The 20,187-nt window shown below is 39.0% G+C and overlaps 1 protein-coding gene across 3 annotated transcripts in view; it reads left to right on the top strand.

Annotated features, from left to right (window-relative positions):
- The window catches only part of LOC113096973 (chromodomain-helicase-DNA-binding protein 5), a 30,200-nt gene that overhangs the window by 2,044 nt on the left and 7,969 nt on the right, over positions 1 to 20,187 (top strand). For 2 of the 3 annotated variants that reach the window (XM_026262194.1, XM_026262192.1), the window contains exons 2-29: positions 3,972 to 4,129; positions 7,674 to 7,865; positions 7,943 to 8,061; positions 8,440 to 8,681; positions 9,072 to 9,184; positions 9,489 to 9,618; positions 9,790 to 9,959; positions 10,068 to 10,286; positions 10,932 to 11,138; positions 11,245 to 11,456; positions 11,563 to 11,694; positions 12,388 to 12,496; positions 12,623 to 12,814; positions 12,902 to 13,102; positions 13,324 to 13,461; positions 14,199 to 14,320; positions 14,485 to 14,658; positions 14,746 to 14,887; positions 15,764 to 15,895; positions 16,465 to 16,582; positions 16,682 to 16,806; positions 16,986 to 17,232; positions 17,315 to 17,487; positions 18,670 to 18,844; positions 18,945 to 19,031; positions 19,259 to 19,347; positions 19,440 to 19,573; positions 19,704 to 19,848. In XM_026262194.1, the coding sequence (XP_026117979.1) occupies positions 3,972 to 4,129; positions 7,674 to 7,865; positions 7,943 to 8,061; positions 8,440 to 8,681; positions 9,072 to 9,184; positions 9,489 to 9,618; positions 9,790 to 9,959; positions 10,068 to 10,286; positions 10,932 to 11,138; positions 11,245 to 11,456; positions 11,563 to 11,694; positions 12,388 to 12,496; positions 12,623 to 12,814; positions 12,902 to 13,102; positions 13,324 to 13,461; positions 14,199 to 14,320; positions 14,485 to 14,658; positions 14,746 to 14,887; positions 15,764 to 15,895; positions 16,465 to 16,582; positions 16,682 to 16,806; positions 16,986 to 17,232; positions 17,315 to 17,487; positions 18,670 to 18,844; positions 18,945 to 19,031; positions 19,259 to 19,347; positions 19,440 to 19,573; positions 19,704 to 19,848 (4,397 nt within the window). The remainder of the gene's footprint in view (positions 1 to 3,971; positions 4,130 to 7,673; positions 7,866 to 7,942; positions 8,062 to 8,439; positions 8,682 to 9,071; positions 9,185 to 9,488; positions 9,619 to 9,789; positions 9,960 to 10,067; positions 10,287 to 10,931; positions 11,139 to 11,244; positions 11,457 to 11,562; positions 11,695 to 12,387; positions 12,497 to 12,622; positions 12,815 to 12,901; positions 13,103 to 13,323; positions 13,462 to 14,198; positions 14,321 to 14,484; positions 14,659 to 14,745; positions 14,888 to 15,763; positions 15,896 to 16,464; positions 16,583 to 16,681; positions 16,807 to 16,985; positions 17,233 to 17,314; positions 17,488 to 18,669; positions 18,845 to 18,944; positions 19,032 to 19,258; positions 19,348 to 19,439; positions 19,574 to 19,703; positions 19,849 to 20,187) is intronic. The other variant, XM_026262193.1, reaches the window with a different exon arrangement.

Raw genomic sequence — 20,187 nt, 5'->3', positions numbered from 1 at the left:
TTTATTTTGTGTGTGATTGTAGATTAGCAGGTTTACAATTTTATCATTTGTTTTCTGTCACAGTCAATTTTTCCCTCATGTGTTAGGCAAAAGAGGGGCCTTTGTGTATTTTAAATGAATGTATGAAACTTATTTTGTGCGACAGCTGCTTTACAGAAAATAGTTGATGAAAAATGGCAATTAATGTTGAGGCTGAATATATCTTTCTCAGGCAGATTGAACACAGTTACTATGCTTCTGGTGGCTACTGTATTCTTATATGGTTTCACTCTGTTTATGCTTCCTGTGTTGGTGAAGGGGCGTGCATCTAATTTTCCCTTTTTTTTTTAATATGACAGATTAATTTCAAAAGCCATTGGCTGTGAGAGCAGGGTTCTCAGTGGTGTAATGGAGAAGCTGTGCAGTTTAGACTTTGTTCTGCCTACATGCCTTTTATACATTCACGGCCCTCAATTCAATAAAATCAATACATTTATAGTTTCTTGCTGGATCTAGGCTGCCTCTGAATTAGTCGTGAATGAATCACATGACCGACCTGAGCATGAGTATCTCATTTGCACCCCAATTGCGTATTTACCTTCTTTTTTTTACGAGGCGTTTATCTGGATGAGGTGAACGCTGCTGTGGGCTGCAAATGGTTTGAAATGGTATGCAATATGCAGAAGAATTAATAATTGGGAAATAATTCATGAGCCAGCGTGCTCTTTCCATGTAGACAGTAAGCCCCCGCATGTGCTAAAAATGAGAAATCTATGCAGTGCAGGACTGGCCAGGATTTTGGGTTGCTGTTTAGTCCCATTCACTGATTGCTTTCATTGCAGGCCAGAACACCTTCACTGATTTCTTTACTGAAATTATAATGAGATGGCTGATGAATGTCTTAGTGAGATTAATAAATATAAATGTAGCCTATTTTTAATATGTGAAATGAGCTGTTGAGTTTTTTAATTGCGAGCCACCTCGTAATAATTTCCATACAATCAATCCAGTTAATCTCTAGCTTCTCTGCTAAGAACGATAAAGCATATAATTCATTATTGTGAATCTAACATGCAATAGGATGTACATTGGAATTGCAGTTCGTATTGTAGGCCAGCGAAGTGAGATTTGCAATCAGGACTGTTCACTGCCGGATCCAAACACTGCATAACACATGACTGCTCCCCCAGCCAGGAGCAATGAAGTGAGCATGCTCTAACCGCAGATATAAACAGACAAACAGATGATTTATACAAATGCTAAGAGAATAAACATGGTAAAGAATTCTTTGGCGAGCGCAATAATTGCATGGTTTTTAATGTTATTTCACCTCAATCAGATTTGGTTAATGGATGTGCATCGCTTCTGTTAAGATATGCACATTTTAATCAGTTAGTTTTAAATTGTTGCAACTTTAGTCCACACTCCACATTACTTGTGTGCCACATCAGGAACAAAGGATGGAGCGGTTCCAGAAAGACTCCAGATTGATTTTCCCCACAGTTCCAAATATTTGCAATCTCAAAATTCATAGCATATTCAATGGATAATTGACCCATGGATTTAATTCTGTTATTTACTCAATCTCACATTGTTTGAAACCTGTACAACTTTTTATTTGTCTGTGGATCACAAAAAAAAAATATATATTTTGAGAAATGTCTCAGACTTTTTTGCCCATGGAATGAAAATGTTGTTTTGGACCTCATTGAATAAAAATATTTTTCAAAATGTTGCTCTGCAGAAGACAGTAATCTATTCAAGTTCTGAATGATGTGAGGGTGAGTAAATAATGATATATATATATATATATTTCTCATAAAGAAAAAGGTTCTGCCCCGTTCTTATTAGTGCCGTTTCATTTCCCTTTCATAGGTTTATGTTGTTCTTAGGATGCATTAGGGTGAAGCTGATCCAAAGCCATATAAGTGCTTTTTCCCCTCTTCTTTATTTCCTCCATTCAAAGTCTGGTTTTCTTTTACATAGTCATAATCTTTGAAGCTGAAAGATCATCATGAGCTGTTCATAGCTTTGTTTGGTGGGGGCTATTTTTGGAAGCTGCACTGTGAAAGCTGACACCCCTTTCTCTTTGCTAGAGTTTGTGCATGCCTGTAAATCATTGTTGCATCACACACTTATGTCTATGTGTCATCAGTCTCTGCATCAGACTCCAGAGTGTGTGTCACAACTTGCTAATTTTACCAACAAATTTCTTCAGTGTAGAATATGCATGCTGGAATAAAATGATTATAGCATCTAAACTCAATTGCAGTGGCTTTGTTCTTGTTTTATAGGTTATTAGGACATTAATTTTAGACTGCTTTGCTTGTGTACTTGCAATTTTTGCCATTATATCGCAAAATAGAGCAACGGTTTGTGAATGAGCCTTGGGACTTAGAGAATGGATATAGTCTTCAGAAAGTAAAGATACGGCCTATAAAACTTGAAGGTCTCAATGAGGGGGAGTTCCAACCATGCTGTCTCATCACATTAACGGTGGGGGCACTATTAACATACGCAATCTGTCAGACAGCTAATGCGTTTTCCTGTAAACGTTCCTCTTCTTAACAGCGAGACCGGCCGTGAATCCCATCTCTAATGGAGTGCGGCACTGACCCAGCCCTTGTTGCAAGGTCAAAGTTACCCCAATGTCCATGCTTAGCTGACACACAAATGTGTGGCTGCAGTCGTGACATTTTCAGGCCCGCTACCAGCAGCACAGCTTTTAAACACCTGGCGGTTCCTGGCCGAGGCTCTGTTTACACGGGAACATGGCACAAAACGTGACTGTCTGGGATGCAAGAATAAAGCTACAGTTTTGGGGAAATCAGGCTACAGATGATTTATTATTCATTATTTTCTTTGCATATTCAATTGGAATTTTGTAAAGTGTCTTAACATTGGAAAAAAAATAAATAAAATATATATATAATTTAACTGATTAGTATGCATATATTGAATAAAAAAATATACATCTTCACCAGAGTGCAAATAAATATGATAACGTGCCTTAACACTGAAAAAGATATGTACTCCAACATCTTGGTATGCACATAGAGAATGAAAATAGGCATTTTCACAACGACATAATCCAGAATGCTTAAAAGTGAGTTGACAATGTAAAATCTTTGCCAGATATCCTCGCTTCAAGAGTGCTGTGTTGCATCACCACGACTGTAAGTGAGACATGAATGAAGACGAGATGTGTGCTTGATGCGCCTGGCAGGCAGCAGACATATTCTGCCGACATGAAAGAGCCTCCCTGTGAGATGCATTGCAGACGCACTGCCCTAAATATCCGTCATCTCACAGGCAACTGCTCTGTTTATGTGCGGCAGAAGATTGAAATAAGAAAAACCCACCCAGCGGCTGACAGAGAGACGGGAAGCTCTGTATTTTACATGAGTAAATACCCAAAATGCCCTATAGGCAGGGGCTGCTCTCACCGGAGCTGAAGTCCTCAAACAGTGGCAGCTAAATGAAGGTTAAGTGGATTTCGAGGATAGCATCCAAGAGGCTGGGAAAACCCCTCATCCGGCAGCTCCCACGGGGCGTGGTGGGCTGCGGGACAAGGCTTTAGCCGATTGACTCAACAACGCGCACTGCATATTTCATGGCCCACCGTCTGAGCTGACTATAGACAGGCGGCAGGAGTTGCACTGTAGTGCTCCGGTTGCAGACGATGCTTTCCTGATGTCTTTTTTTTTCTGCTTTTTGACAGCATGGCATCATTGAAGTGCTACAGTGAATATGTGCTGCCAGACAGCAGTTTTTTGTTTACAGTGAGAGATTCACAGTTCAGTAGGTGGCAGAGACCTCACCCCTCTCCTTTCGCTCCCCTTTCAGAAAATTGTAGCTTTTACTCTAATGGAGTGTAGGAGCCTCCACTTTACAGGCAAACCCTTCACAGACAGACAGACAGCTAAATAGATAAGGGTGATGTGACGCATGCATGAATCTCATATGTGTGAACCTCTTGTGTTTTTTCTCAGATGAGGATGAGGATGGTGTACGTCGGAGGAGTGTCCCCCTGTCACCCTTAGAGAGGTTTTTCTCTGAGGATGATTCGGTTAAACAGCATAAGAAGAAGAAACCCAGCAAGATGATGGAGGGGAAGGAGCCCAAAGTTAAGAAAAAGAAGAAAAAGGAGGTAACGTTTTATTTGCCATCTAACTGACTGAAGCATGGATGAAACAGATGTTGTTATGACATCACCAGAATGCAAGTTATCGTCATGTTATTTGGCTAAATCAGCATTTCTAGTATTTATAGCATCCTAGAGGTTTTGGTTTTTGAGTGTCTTGATCAGTTACTGTAAATGTGTCACCCGTGAGGTGACCACATTTCCGATGTGAAAACCTGGGTAGGTTAAGTTCAGTTCAGTTCAGAATGGTCTAAAACTACTTTTTCGCTCAACTTATCATGGTTGAAACTTACAATGTTGTACAACTGTCCATACGTGGGGTCCAAACAACAATAAACACCATTGATTTTCATTGCATGAATAAAAAACACTTAATTTTTAATAAATGCATGTTTTATAATACCTTCTTCTGTGCTCCACAGAAAACAGGGACTGTCCTATTAAAAAAATACAAAAATACCATTCATACAAGAAGTAGCGACCTGATCTTCCTTCAGCCTACATTACATCACAGCACTCATATGAAAGTTCAGGTTGAATGATCAGTATGAAAAACCTTGCCTGACCTGTGTATTTTGATGTATTATTTAACATTTTTCTAGTAAGCTATCGTTCTCTGCGCCTTGGCGAGAGATAAAACATTTGACAGGTCAGTCAGTCACCGTCCCCCCAGCTGACTGTATTTACCATTGAGATAATGAGAGGGATTCCTCTTTTTTCTCCTCCCTAGTCCTCCCTCGCTTTATCTGCCTCCTTGGACAGATTCAGTCTTTCTCTCAACCCTCCCTTCTTCTCAGCAGTGGTAAATGTGCCGTGGAGAGGGCAGAGAGGTCTCCCCTCAGCAGCTAAGAGCCCTGTTTGGCGTCAGTCATGCTCGCCCTGCAGTGCCGTGTCAGACACAGGCTCAAATCAATGCAGGTCAAAACGCTGCCTGCCCTTCTGCTGTCCGCAAGTCTAACAGCTCAGCTCGCCAAAGCCGGCCACCTGCGCCGGAGCCTGATAGACTGTGGAGAGTCTGGGGATAGTAACGGGAGAGTGAGAATTGATGCTTTGTCAGATGTAAACAATGATAAGTGACATTTCAGTTGTGCGGAAGAGCATTTTTTCCCTGTCTGGTGTGTTGAAGATGAGGATGTTTTTGGGGAAGAAGATCCCAAAGATGTCTGACACTATAATGCAGTTCTTTTTCCACAGAAAATGCAGTATTTAAAGGCATACTTTCATCATTTTCTTACTCTTATGTCCTTCCAAACCCAAATGACCAACAGAGTGTTCACACTGCTTTTTTCTACTCCATACTACAAAAAAGTGAATGAGTTAACCGGGGCTGTTATAAGCTCCAAACATGACAAAAGAAGTATCATAGATTTACACTGCAAAAAAGAAAGAAAAAAAACTCTTAAAATGTAAAATTTTATAAAGTTGTAATGTTTTCTAGAAATGTCAGTCAAAATATATTGAAATGTTAATAGTAGAAGCATAAACATGAATAAATTTGGTTAGTTTTAGATTTAGAAGAAAAAAGGTAACATTTTAAATTAAGTTCTGTTAAATTAACAATAGAAATACTTCTAAAGCATTTATTAATCATAGTTACAAATGCATTGTTAGTTAATGCATTAACTAACAATAACTAAGGTGATCTTAATTAACAAAAGGCATGATAAAAAGCTTAATTTTTAGATACTCAATTGAAGATATTTTCTGTTAAAACATGCATAATATGACATTAATTATGTAATATTGCTAATTACTAAGATATTACTTATAATAAGTTATTACTCTGAAAATATGTTGTTTTATGTTTAGATATTTTTCAAGGAAAATAATACAGATTAATTAATAAACTCTTTATTTATTTTATTCATTTAACTCATTTGCTATTTTCCAACTGGTAAAGCATTACAGTAACTAAGCGTGTGGAAAATCCTGAAATTGTAATAATTTGTTGAAAGTCTTCCCATCCACCTTAGGTCACAAAACTAATTAGCATTCAATTAGATTTAACATTTAAATGTGTTGTGAATAGTCACAAGACAAAAGAACCAATTAAATATTATTTCTGAAAAGTCGATAATTTCTTTTTCATGTTCCACTGAAGAAACTCAAACAGGTTTCAGACAACATGAAGGTGAGTAAATGATGACAGAATTTTTTGAATTTTAGACAAATGCCCCCTTTAAATACTACATTTTCTATAGGGAAGAACTGCAGGATGGTGTCATCCTGAATACCTCTTTGTGACACATTATGTACATTGAAATTTTTTGTACATTGTCAGAAAACTGTGGCTTGGATTTTGGGAGACCTTTTAGCTCCAGCTGTTAAGCTCTTTAGTGGTTCTAGTCTTTGCCTTTTGCATGAGCACCCCTCCTTTTTCTCTCTCTCTCTCTCTCCTTCCTCTCTCACTTTCTCCCTCCCCCATGTACGTGATTGAGATTTGTCTAGACGGGCCCAATAACACAGGCACTGCAACCATGGGGACTCTTCATAACAAGCTCGTTATGCAAACGCATCTGATTGGATGGCGCTGTTCCATTGGCTGCTGCAGTGAGAGAGCTCTCATTACACCCCCCCACCCCACTCCCAACACTGCACAGTTAGGTTTCCATGGCAACTCAGAACGGCTGCTGGTGGAGCTTGTGTGCTCTGCGGCAGTGCCGGCCGGCCCTGCGCCGGGGAGACGTCTGCCAGCCAGTGCACAGCTGCAGCACAGCAACAGGCTTTCTCCAAGCACACACACACACACAGTTATATCACTCACTGAAACGCGTGTTCCTTAGCAGTATGATCATTTTACTGGTTTCTCTGCTTCCAGATGTTACTAATAATAGTGGCATAATGATCTGTTTTTTTCCTCTACTGAAAATGTGGAGTTGATTTAACGTTTATCAATAGTTACGTCATAGTACAAGCCTGTTTCTTATCAAAGTCTGTGGATGCGGGGTCTTTACCAATTAGAAGGATCTCCGTTTAATGCCTCGTACAAGTACTAAAGTCATATTTTTTTTTGCAGAGGCACGATTTTCTGTGAAACATGCAGTGCATCAGACTTCAGATGCACTATTCTGTGGTTCGCTAAGCGTACTAAGCTGTATCGCAATCTTGGTTTTAGCTCGATTGACAGATGCTTTGCTATATAAATAAATTGTATTATGTAACATCGGTTTTGGTTATTATTATGATTAAAAATGTGAAACACATGGTCACAGGTCGGGAAAATTAGAAAAACTGCTTGTTAAGATAAAGTTTCAATAACATCAAATCAGCAGTAATCTGACAATAGTGGTATCATAAATAATTTCAAATCAAAAATCTATCAAAAATCAAATCAAATAATGCTAAAATCACACTAAAAACTGAAATGTATGTTGTAGTTGGGTCCAGCTAATGTGTATGTCCATATTCCACCAAAAATCAGATTGGCTCTTTTCTGAAAGGCTTAACTATCATTCCTACAGCTGCCATATTGAGCATTACAATTTCTCCCATTTATTTTCATTTAAGTTTTCCTCCTCTTTTCCTGTAATGTCTCCACCTGTACTCACAGGGGCTTCCTAGTGGGCTAGATGACATGTCAGACAGAGAGGATCATGGTCACAGGTCAGGAAGTGAGAGTAGCACCTACAGCACCCTGAAGAAGAAAAAGAAGAAGCCCAAAGAGAAGAAGGAGAGGAAAACTAAACAGCGAAAGAAAGACGATGATGAAGACGACGACGATGATGATGATGGAAACATGAAGGTTCTCACTTAGAAATGCTCTATTGTGCTCTATTTGCCATGAGAATAAATGGATAACAGTTTATCATGTGACACCAGGAACCAAAGTCATCCAGTCAGCTGATGCAAGAGTGGGGTCTCGAAGATGTGCAGTATGCCTTCTCAGAGGACGACTATAAAACCATCACCAACTACAAAGCCTTCAGCCAGTTTCTTAGGTAGGATTGCAGTTTTCCTTCTGCATGGACGACATTCTAATGCCAAAACCTATTTTAAAATATTCCTTCTGGCAAATGCTAATGCCTGTATGAAGTAATGCCATTATGATGACAGGTTTTCTAATAATAGGCATTGAAACAAGATGTACTGTCAGACCCACACCATGCATGTCTACTGTAACCAGCATAATATTTAATTTGATAGACACTCTTTTAGTATATACTTCCGATTTCTGATTCATCATGCCTGAGAACATCCAGTACTTGAGGTAAAATCACCAATAATGCACGGCCTCTTATAAAATTTGCCACACAAATTTCAGTTGAATTGTCTAACAATAGTTTTTTTTTTCTTTGCTATTTTTTTTTTGTGGACAGGCCCCTCATTGCCAAGAAGAACCCCAAGATCCCCATGTCAAAAATGATGACGGTGCTCGGAGCGAAATGGAGAGAGTTCAGCGCGAACAACCCTTTCAAAGGCACCTCTGCAACTGCTGTAGCGGCTGCCGTGGCCGCTGCCGTGGAAACTGTCAATGTGGCTCCGCCCATCTGTATTAGAAGTATCCAACAGATCTCACCATCTGGGCCAATCAAAAAAGCCAAAACCAAAGAGGGAAAGGGTAATTGGATAGTCTTTTTGTTGGTTATATAGAGGTTTATATCTAGGATCAGATTTCCAAAGCAGTTAGTGTTGTTTACATATGTAATATGATTAATGATTGGCTGTCTGCAATTTTTAATTTAAATGTGTTTGGTTTTTCACTCACACGATTGCTTTAGTGTTACTTAGAAACTTAAAAGTGAACTGTGTAATTTTATCCTATGAATACCTTATTTATAGTTGACCCTGAATATTATGTAAAGTATTTTAACATCAAACTATTAAGTGCGCATATGTGTAAAAAAAAAAAAAAAAGCTAAACAAAACGTATGTCTGAAGAATGCATTATTGTTCTCAGATCTCAAAAAAAAGTTTCTGTTTTGTTTATGTCATCTGGACTGCATTGCAGGGCCTGGCGCTAAAAAAAAAAGCAAGCCAGTGAAAGAAACAAAAAAGAAAGGGAAACCGAAGAAATCCAAATCGAAAGCAGGCCAGGGTGGAAAAAGGAAAAAAGGCTCTTCGGTGAGAATGTGCTTTCGCTGAAATCTTTCTAGGGCTTAACCTGTATCACATGGAAAGATTCCCCTTAGCTATTCAACTGAGAGAGAACTGAAGAATTGTTTAGCTTTTCCACCTCCCAGAACAATTCATGGATCATCTGTATAGATGTTCTGCCCAAGTGTTCTGGTTCCTCCCAGTTTTATTAGGTTCTTTCTGAAGTTGTTTTCCGTGATGAAGACTTGTCCCTTTTGCATAAACTGCCAGTTTGAGGAGTATGACCTAATTTTAGGGAATGGTTTAACTGTTTTAATGCCTTATTTCTCAGAGTGAGGAGGATTTCCTGGATGACTTTTCAGACTTTGATGACATCAGCATTCACAGCGCCTCTGTACGCTCAGATACTTCAGCGGCACCCAAGAAGAAGTCGACCCGCAAAGGACAGAAAAAAAGAAAAAGTGAATTTATTGTTGTTGTTGTTAAATACACTACCTATATATGTATACAAAGTTTAATTACATTGAAATATTATTGTTAAAATTGTGAAATACAATGTATTGAAATTGCACAGTACTTCTGCTCCATAAATTACTGGTATTCAGGTTTCACTTAGAACTCTATTGTTAAAGCAGGAGAGGATGGAGACGGCTACGAGACAGACCATCAAGACTACTGTGAGGTTTGTCAGCAGGGAGGAGAGATCATTCTATGTGACACCTGTCCCAGAGCATATCACCTGGTGTGTCTTGATCCAGAACTGGAGAAAGCCCCTGAGGGCAAATGGAGCTGCCCCCACTGTGTGAGGAAATCCCTCTCTGCTTCACAACAAGCGTTCACATGCAAAGAAATACATTCTAGTACAGAAGCTGTGCTATTCATATTGACAGTTTACTGCCTCATCTCTCAGGAAAAAGAAGGCATTCAATGGGAGGCCAAAGATGATGAGGAGGAAGAGGATGAGGTTGCTGGTGAGGAGGAAGATGACCACATGGAGTTCTGCAGAGTGTGTAAGGATGGAGGAGAGCTGCTGTGCTGTGACACCTGCCCTTCCTCCTACCACATCCACTGTCTCAACCCACCGCTTCCTGAAATTCCCAACGGAGAATGGCTGTGTCCGCGATGCATGGTGAGATCCGTTCAGTTAAAATCATTCTCAAGAGACCCTTAAAAAGTAATATTGTGAAATATTATTACAATTTAAAATAACCGTTTTTTATTTGAATATATTTTTAAGTGTAATTTATTCCTGGGATGGCGAAGCTGAATTTTCAGCATCATTAGTCCAGTCTTCAGTGTCACATGATTCTTTAGAAATCATTCTAATATGCTGTTTTAGTGCTTAAGATTTAATTTTATTATTATCAATACTGAAAACAATTGTGCTGCTGAATGTGTTTCATGATAATTCATCATGCACGATAATTTTTATCAGGATTCTTTGATGAATTGAATTGTTTTCTTTGATGAATATACAATTTTGATCAATTTAATGCATATCATTTTTGTATAAAGATATTAATTTCTCCCTCAAACACACACACACACACATATAAAACATCTTACTGAGCACGATGGTTTTATTAAGGTCTGTTAGTACAGCTTCACAAAAACAAGGACAATTATAGTTGAACTAAACATTTTCATGACATTTTAAAAAGAAAAGTATTATAAGTCTCAAATCAAACTGTAAAAGCACAAGTAAAGGCATATTGTTTTGAACATTGTGCACTGTTGAGCACTGTTCATCATCTATCATCCATATTTCCCCTAGTGTCCACCACTAAAAGGGAAAGTCCAGAAGATTCTGCACTGGGTGTGGGGCGATCCTCCTCTACCACCCGAGGTTCCTCTTGGGCAAGATGGAGAGAAGGTGGACGGTTTGGCTAAAATGCCACTAAAGGGTCGTCCAGAGAGGCAGCTGTTTGTGAAATGGGCTGGGCTGTCCTACTGGCACTGCTCCTGGGTCAGCGAACTACAGGTGGGACTCCCACATTTCCTCAGCAGAGACATGACTTAAATCATGCATGCTCTTTTGGCTTGTTCCTGCATCTCTGCTTAAGCTTCGGTTCTTTCCCTTGATGCAGTTGGAGCTATATCACACGGTAATGTACCGTAACTACCAGCGTAAGAACGACATGGATGAACCGCCACCATACGACTACGGCTCTGGGGAGGAGGAGCTTAACAATGAGAAGAGGAGGAGCAAAGACCCTCAGTATGCAGCGATGGAGGAACGATTTTACCGTTACGGCATAAAACCGGAGTGGATGATCATTCATCGGATCCTCAACCACAGGTACATGGGCCACAGTTACTGCTTATGCTGTACTTCAGAAATTATGCTTTTCATGCAGGAAATTATTGTATAATTATATGCCTTAAGACAGTTGTGTATGTTGAAGTTTTGATAAGGATGGAGATGTGCACTACCTGATTAAGTGGAGAGATTTGCCATATGATCAGTGCACCTGGGAGACCGATGACTTCGACGTCCCATATTATGACAGCTTTAAACAAGCCTACTGGGACCACAGGTAAGTTATGTCATTTAAATTTCATGTGGATTTAACTGGGCGCAAACACGCGTACAGAGCTTTCCATGAAGAGGGTGTTAAATACTGTAAGGCCTGAAGCTCTTAATAAATGATTTTCTTTAAACTGTCAGGAAAGATGTTGATCATCATCCTCAGAAATTCAAGCTAAAGGTTTATTTTTATAGTTTTTTATTAAACATTTCATGTAAGGCCTGCGATTTCTGCAGTCTTGCACTTCATTTTTAGCAATAGACAACAAACAAGCATCTAAATTAAATAGAGCATTTCTAAAATAAAATAAAAACTAATCCAGAATGGGTAACTTAGTTCATAAATTAATCTAAATTAGCTGTCTTTCTAGTTATTAGCTTTTTTTTGGTATTTTGGTACTAAATGTTGGTTATAAAAAAATATGAAATACATATATTAAAATATTAATATTAAAAACTAATTAAAAATGCATAAAACTACAATGAATTAATTTTTTGACTTGTTTTCATGCACTATTGTTGAAAGATGATATATGTGACAATTTAAGACAGTTATGTGTTGTTTTAAACGAAACTTTAGTTCTCAAATTGGAATGGAAAAAAAATATTTCTGCCTATAATGAATAAATGATGAAAGTAAAAGAAATTTATCACACAAAGTGTGTGAAAAGTGCCATAGACTCACTGACTCTGATTTAACCAGGAATCAGATGCTCGGTGAAAGCCATCACCCCCTGCTGTTCAGAAAGGGAAAGAGACTTAAAGAGGAAATAAAGAGAAGAGAACCTCCACCAGACACTCCTGTTGTGGATGTGAGTGTATTTATTGTTTTGCTTCATTAATTTATTATCTTGCTTTATGAATTTACACTTTTTCAGTTATTTGCGTTGACTGAATCTCAGTTTCATTCTCTCCTATTTATGTGTCATTGGTCACAGCCCACCATCAAGTTTGAACAGCAGCCATGGTACATTGATGATACAGGGGGAACTTTGCACCCATACCAGCTGGAAGGCCTGAACTGGTTGCGATTCTCTTGGGCCCAAGGAACCGACACAATCTTGGCTGATGAAATGGGGCTTGGCAAGACTGTGCAGACTATAGTGTTCCTGTACTCACTCTACAAAGAGGTCTGGGCACCAATTGAACTTTTTCAGATGCATTTGAGAGAGGAAGGGAACAGAGTATGCTGAGTATAACTGAGTTGCTTGTTTCAGGGTCACTCCAAAGGGCCGTTTCTGGTCAGTGCGCCACTCTCCACCATCATCAACTGGGAGAGAGAGTTTGAGATGTGGGCTCCGGATTTCTATGTTGTGACTTACACAGGGGACAAAGACAGCAGGGCTGTCATACGCGAGAATGAATTTACCTTTGAGGACAGCACCGTCAAATTTGGTCGCAAGGTTTTCCGTATGAAGGTAAGAGAGTGCGGTGGACTAGCCTCAACATTTTGATGCCTTATTCCCTGTCCCATCCAAAACAATATTTTGCACCAAACCAAGGCTGATTCACATCATCCTCTCACTGGTACCTGATTACATATTTCAACATCCAAACAATTTTAAAAAGCATCCTAGTTCTGAAAGCTTCTGGTTTCATTTAGAGGTGCATTGTTTTTGATCAGAGTTTTTCATTACAGAAGGACACACCGATAAAGTTTCATGTCCTGTTGACGTCATATGAACTGATCACCATTGATCAAGCAATACTTGGCTCCATTACCTGGGCCTGTTTGGTTGTGGATGAAGCCCACCGACTGAAGAATAACCAGTCAAAGGTATAGAATTCAAAGAAAGATGTATGACATCATCATATTCATAACAATAATGAAGTGTGCAATAAAAATCGTAAAAAGCCAACTGTAATTTATATGATTTAATAGCAATGTTTAATATACACCGTATTTTCCGGACTATAAGTCGCACTTTTTTTCATAGTTTGTCTGGTCCTGCGACTTATAGTCAGGTGCGAGTTATTTATCAAAATTAATTTGACATGAACCGAGAGAAATTAATCGAGAGATATGAACCAAGAGAAAACATTACCATCTACAACCGCGAGAGGGCGCTCTATGCTGCCAAAAATGTTCAGCGCACTCTCGCGGATGTAAACGGTAATGTTTTCTCTTGGTTCTTGGTTCTAAATAAATGCGACTTATAGTCCAGTGTGACTTATATATGTTTCTTTCCTCATCATGACGTATTTTTGGACTGATGCGACTTATACTCAGGTGCGACTTATAGTCCGAAAAATACGGTAATTGAATGCCAGTTTTTCCCAATAGTACAGAAATGTTTAATAATATTATTCTTTTACTTTCTATGTTTTCTTTGTTGTACCCTGTTCAAAGTAATAATGCAAGAACAACTAAAAATACACATTCGAGGAAAATTTCAGTGAAACATTTTAAGATTCTAGTGAAAGAAATACTTTCAGGTTTACAATCAAATTTCGAATCACAGATTTCTCAGCGTTTCAGACGTAACAGATTCTAATCTATAACTGAACGCTCAGTTTTTCAGAATTCTGAATGGCTACAGAATCTACTATAAGCTGCTCCTGACTGGAACCCCTCTGCAGAACAATCTCGAAGAGCTTTTTCACCTGCTCAACTTTCTCACCCCGGAGCGCTTCAAGTAAGATTGCAGACCTGGTGATTCATACTTGTGGATCCGCTCGTAGAATAATGATCCCCCGCAGAGCGATCACAGGGTTTCGATTGAAACATGTTTTTCATATGACTTGATGGAAGTGAATTCTATCTTCCCTTATTTCCAAATGAAAATGCTGTTGTGCGCAGTAACCTGGAGGGCTTTCTGGAGGAGTTTGCGGACATCTCGAAAGAGGACCAGATTAAGAAACTACACGACCTGCTTGGGCCACACATGCTCAGGAGACTGAAGGCAGATGTGTTTAAGAACATGCCAGCAAAAACCGAGCTCATAGTGCGGGTCGAGCTCAGCCCGATGCAGAAGTCAGTCTTAGTTTCTCTGTTCCTATAATGCTACAATTGAATTTATTATCACACAATGTCATAAGATAATTTTTTTCTCTCTCACAGAAAATACTACAAGTTCATTTTAACACGTAACTTTGAGGCATTGAATTCCAAGGGAGGAGGGAACCAGGTGTCTCTTCTTAACATCATGATGGACTTGAAGAAATGTTGCAACCATCCCTACCTGTTTCCAGTTGCTGCAGTGGTGAGGAGGGGAGGGGAGGGGAACATATGGAGGCCCCCACTTTATATCACTGCAGTGGTTTATTGTTAGCAAGTGCAATGGCAATACATTTTCTGTTTTATAAGAGCTATTTAAAAACTTTTGTTCAAGAGTGTATTGTTTCTTATGTCTGCGAATTTGATGCATTACATCGGCCTTATCTTACATTCTCATATTCAAGGACAAAAAGTTCTGTGATACTGAAGCTGTTCACTCTTAGAAACATTGCCTGCTGCCTATTAATGATGCTTGCTAAGGCAAGCACCACTTTTACTATTGCGTATACTTGGAGTTAAGGGTTTTTCAAAATTATGGATGTGAATGTGCTATGGATGTGAATGATACCTCAAATGAAGTGGCTTAATGAGATGTGCTTTCCTGCATGAATAGACTTCACTCGGTGGATTATGAAACAATCCCATGCTTACACTGGAGGGACTTTAGCCATATCTAGGAACCAGAATATCATAGACACTGGGGTCTTTTGATTTTAACCCAAAACACTCAAATAATCATATTCTATTGAGCTATAAGCTACTGTACATAGACCACAGCAATAGCTATGCAATGCCACGCCAACCGCCCAGAAAACCCTAGCATTTTGGTGCCGAGCAATGTTCTTGTTTTCTGAGCTGTTTTAATGGTTGCTACAGATGTGTCTTGTAACAAAACACTCATAAAAAAAAGAACATCACTCAAAAGATTTGGTGAATGTCAGACTACTTTCAAAATCATTTAAAAATCCCACTCAACAAACGTTTGAATAGTTCATAATATAGTCTATATAACAACTTTTATATAATAATATTTTATTAACATTTGTCAAGTCTTTGTATGTTTTCATTTTTATGTATACAGGAAGCTCCGGTCTTACCCAATGGTTCTTATGATGGCAACCTCCTGGTGAAATCCTCAGGAAAACTCACCCTGCTTCAGAAGATGCTCAAAAAACTGAAAGATGAAGGGCACAGGGTTCTCATCTTCTCTCAGGTATAGTGTGTGGTACTTATTCCCTCTTTTAGAGCTTAGAATATCCTGCGAATAACAAAAAAAGCCCTTAAATACCTGGCGGCCTTGCCTTTATTTCAGTGGAAGATTAATTAGATGGTAAACTGTGAATAGAAAATAAAAGCAGAGCTCATTCATCTTTTAAATGGAGTTGACAAATGAAAAGGCGGGGCCTATATTTATCTCTGCTTTGTTGTTTAGACTCTTTTCCCTCCCATTTGAAATTGCCTGTGGAATCACTGCATCCATTAATTTGATGAATGGTACAGGTAAAGGGAGGATCTCTTGATAAGAATTAATTTTGCCACCCTTTTATTTCTCAAGTGCTTAAAAATAAACATGCATATTAATGTTATGCCATGTAGTACGTTTCTTAAGTCCTTTAGGCTTGATTAAAGAGGAGGGCCGAGTTTCTGTCGCCTCTTGTTGTTGTATCTGCAAGCTGAGTTTGTTTAACATTTTGCTTAACACTGCCATTTGTCTCTTTGTTGGATACCACTGTTATCTTCCGGTTTGTGTCTCATCCTGCACTGTTGATTCCTCTCTTTTAGATGACAAAGATGCTAGACCTGCTAGAGGACTTCCTGGAGTTTGAAGGATATAAATATGAGCGTATTGATGGGGGCATCACAGGGGGGCTGCGACAGGAGGCCATTGATCGCTTTAACGGTGAGGATGCCAGCAGTGTAACTGTAGTGATGTCTGTGTGTGTGTGGGGATAGAGGGTACTAAGGCAATCATAATGACTGTCTGTTACCCTGTTTGCAGCACCCGGAGCTCAGCAGTTCTGTTTTCTGCTGTCCACACGTGCTGGAGGATTGGGTATCAATCTGGCAACCGCAGACACTGTGATCATATATGACTCTGACTGGAACCCACACAATGATATTCAGGTAATGCAAACTGAAAGTTTGCTGGGGAAGATACTTTTAACGGTGGCAAATAATTAAAAGTGGTTCATTTATATGATACATTAAATTATAGACTTTATTATTTAATTATTGCTTTTATTTTTCTTGCTGTGTTCTTCTTTCTTTTTCTCTCCATCTATCTTTTCTCTTTGTCCTTGCAGGCATTCAGCAGGGCACATCGTATCGGGCAAAATAAAAAGGTGATGATCTATCGCTTTGTAACTCGGGCATCTGTAGAGGAGCGTATTACCCAGGTGGCCAAGCGAAAGATGATGCTGACCCACCTGGTGGTGCGCCCTGGCTTGGGCTCTAAGACGGGCTCCATGTCCAAACAGGAACTCGACGACATCCTCAAGTTTGGCACCGAGGAGCTGTTTAAAGATGATGTGGAAGCCGCCAGGACAATGGGTGACCTGGAATGGTTTACGATAAACATTACGGCACTTTGTTTGTGAATTCCGCCAGTTAATGTCCTAAATCTTTTCTGCAGGAGATAATAAAGAAGGAGAGGAGGGTAGTGTGATCCACTACGATGATAACGCCATTTCTAAACTGCTGGACCGTAGCCGGGATGCCACCGAAGACACAGAGATCCAGAACATGAACGAGTACCTGAGCTCATTTAAGGTGGCGCAGTATGTGGTGAGAGAGGAGGATGGAGAGGTGAGATACAGATGCTTTGCTGTTTGTTTCCCATGACTCTTTCTATTAAACAAGGGATGAAAGATGAATGCTGGTCAATCCCTTGAAAATGACTTTCTTAAAAATGCTTTATTTCTTTTACTCTTCTATGCTCAGGAGGGCGTTTTTTTTGCAAGTTGAGGCCTCTTTCACAAAAGCTTCTTGGATTGTTGTTTGTTTTTGGATTTATTAGTGTCTGGAGGGATAGCATCAATGTGGCTTTGTTTACATTTTGACATTTGACATTACATAAAAAGTTTTCATTAAAATTCTGACCTGATGAATACACTACCATTCAAAATGTTGGGGTCAGTATGATTTTTATTTAAGACTTTAATACCTTTACTTAGAAAGGTTGCATTAAATTGCCAATAAAGACATGTCTAATGTTACAGAAGGTTTATATTTGAAATACCATGTACCATATTTGGAGCTGTGTTTGAATGCGCTCATTTTCATTCTCGTTTTCTTTTTTTGTGACATTCACTATGCAGTGAATGATGAGAGAGTGTCAGCAGTTTTGGACATGAATGTGTAGAAAGTCATTTTTGTCTCTCATGCTCCTGCAGGGAGATGTCATAATGATAGACATGGGCAAAAGCAAATTTTCAGTTTCCCATCACAATTTCACTCTGACAGATGCTCTCAGTATGAACAAATCTCCTGGGATGATGCAGATACCGACATCGTTATTATAGCAACCCATGTTTCTGCAATAGCAAAATAACAGACAATAAGTCCTAAAGATTAAAATGTGTGATTTTTTTAGTGTGGATTTGCTACAATGTTCAAAGTATAAAGGCCCCCTCTATGAATCACGATAATACCGTATTATGCTTTGAAGTACTGTGTTATAAGAATATGGTAATGATTCAGGATAATGGTACTAATCAAATTATTATCTTGATAATATATTACTGTACCATGGTACCACCTCAGTCCTTTTCTGTGTTGAAACAAAAACCTGCATTATAAAGGAAAAGCTTCATCCAGCTTCAAAATGGGACTAAATAATTACAAAAAATATATAATTATAATTATCTCATATACAAATACCAAATGTTTAGGATTATTAGTAAACAATAAATATAATAAGATTAATTTAAGTCGATAGGCCTGTGATAAATGATCTTTATTTGTGTGTGTGTGTGTGTGTGCCTGCAGGAGGAGGTCCAGAGGGAGATTATTAAGCAGGAAGAGAATGTTGATCCAGACTACTGGGAGAAGCTCTTGAGGCACCATTACGAGCAGCAGCAGGAGGATCTGGCCCGGAACCTGGGCAAAGGGAAACGAATCCGCAAACAGGTCAACTATAATGACGCCTCTCAGGAGGACCAAGGTACCCAAACACAGATGCTGACAGTGCTATAACTCAGCATAAAACTGTGTAGATGAGTGTATCTGAGTTTACAAGCATTCCCTCTCAATCCTGTTCTCAGAGTGGCACGACGATCTTTCAGATAATCAGTCTGAGTACTCTGTTGGGTCCGAGGACGAGGATGAAGATTTTGAAGAACGCCCTGAAGGTAGGTGTCTTTCTTTACATATATTATAAAGGAACATGAATAAATATGAATAAATTAAAAAAATGTATATACTAAAATAGACTTTTTAAAATTTATTTAACATTTTTATGAAATCCGTGTAGCTTTGATGAGAATACGAGACTTCTTTCAAAAACATAAAAAAAAATCGTATTGACTTTTGTTTCATCATACTTGGTACAAACCTAAATGAGTTCCTCTTCCTTCAGGAGGACGCAGACAATCTCGAAGACAGTTGAAGAGCGATCGGGATAAACCATTGCCGCCGTTGCTGGCTAGAGTTAGTGGCAATATAGAGGTAAATCTTTTTAGAATGTTATGATAAGAAAGAGTTTGTGCATGATTCCTTTCTTCAGGTGAAGGTTTGGCTGTATTCCTTGGGGATTTCAGGTTTTGGGATTTAACGCCCGGCAGCGGAAAGCCTTCCTGAATGCGATTATGCGCTGGGGTATGCCCCCACAAGATGCCTTCAACTCTAACTGGCTGGTCCGTGACCTGAGAGGGAAAAGTGAGAAGGAGTTCAGGTATGTGCATGTGTCTCTCACACACATACACACACATATACACATACACATATATATATTTATTGATTTTTTTTTTTTTTTTTTACATTTTCATTCATTGGTCTTTGGTTCTGTGTTTTTTTTTTTTCAGGGCTTATGTGTCTCTGTTCATGAGGCACCTGTGTGAGCCAGGGGCAGATGGAGCAGAAACATTTGCAGATGGGGTCCCGAGGGAAGGCCTGTCCCGCCAACATGTTCTCACCCGGATTGGTGTAATGTCTCTGGTCCGCAAGAAGGTGGTGAATTACTAACATTTTATGTGAACAAGTTTTTAATTTGATAGACATAAAGATCTAACTAATGTTGATTTTTTTAATTTGTGAATTATTTAAATTATTTTCATAATATACATAATATAATAGACATATGATGCGATTTCAAGTTTGCCTTTCTCTTTGGAGTGTTACAAGCTGTTTGTGAATAGATACTGTCCCTAAAGTTGCAAAGACTAAAGTCTCAAACCCAAAGAGGTATTCTTTATAAAAGTTAAGACTTGTCCACGCCCTCCTAAAATGCCTTGTTTAAACACACCCCCACATGTCTACATCACCGTGTGGGAAGATTTGCATAACAAT

The sequence above is a fragment of the Carassius auratus genome, unplaced genomic scaffold (assembly GCF_003368295.1).
Source record: "Carassius auratus strain Wakin unplaced genomic scaffold, ASM336829v1 scaf_tig00216055, whole genome shotgun sequence".
Taxonomy (NCBI): domain Eukaryota; kingdom Metazoa; phylum Chordata; class Actinopteri; order Cypriniformes; family Cyprinidae; genus Carassius; species Carassius auratus.
Note: the sequence above shows the minus strand (reverse complement) of the source record. Positions and strands in the feature narration are given on the sequence as shown.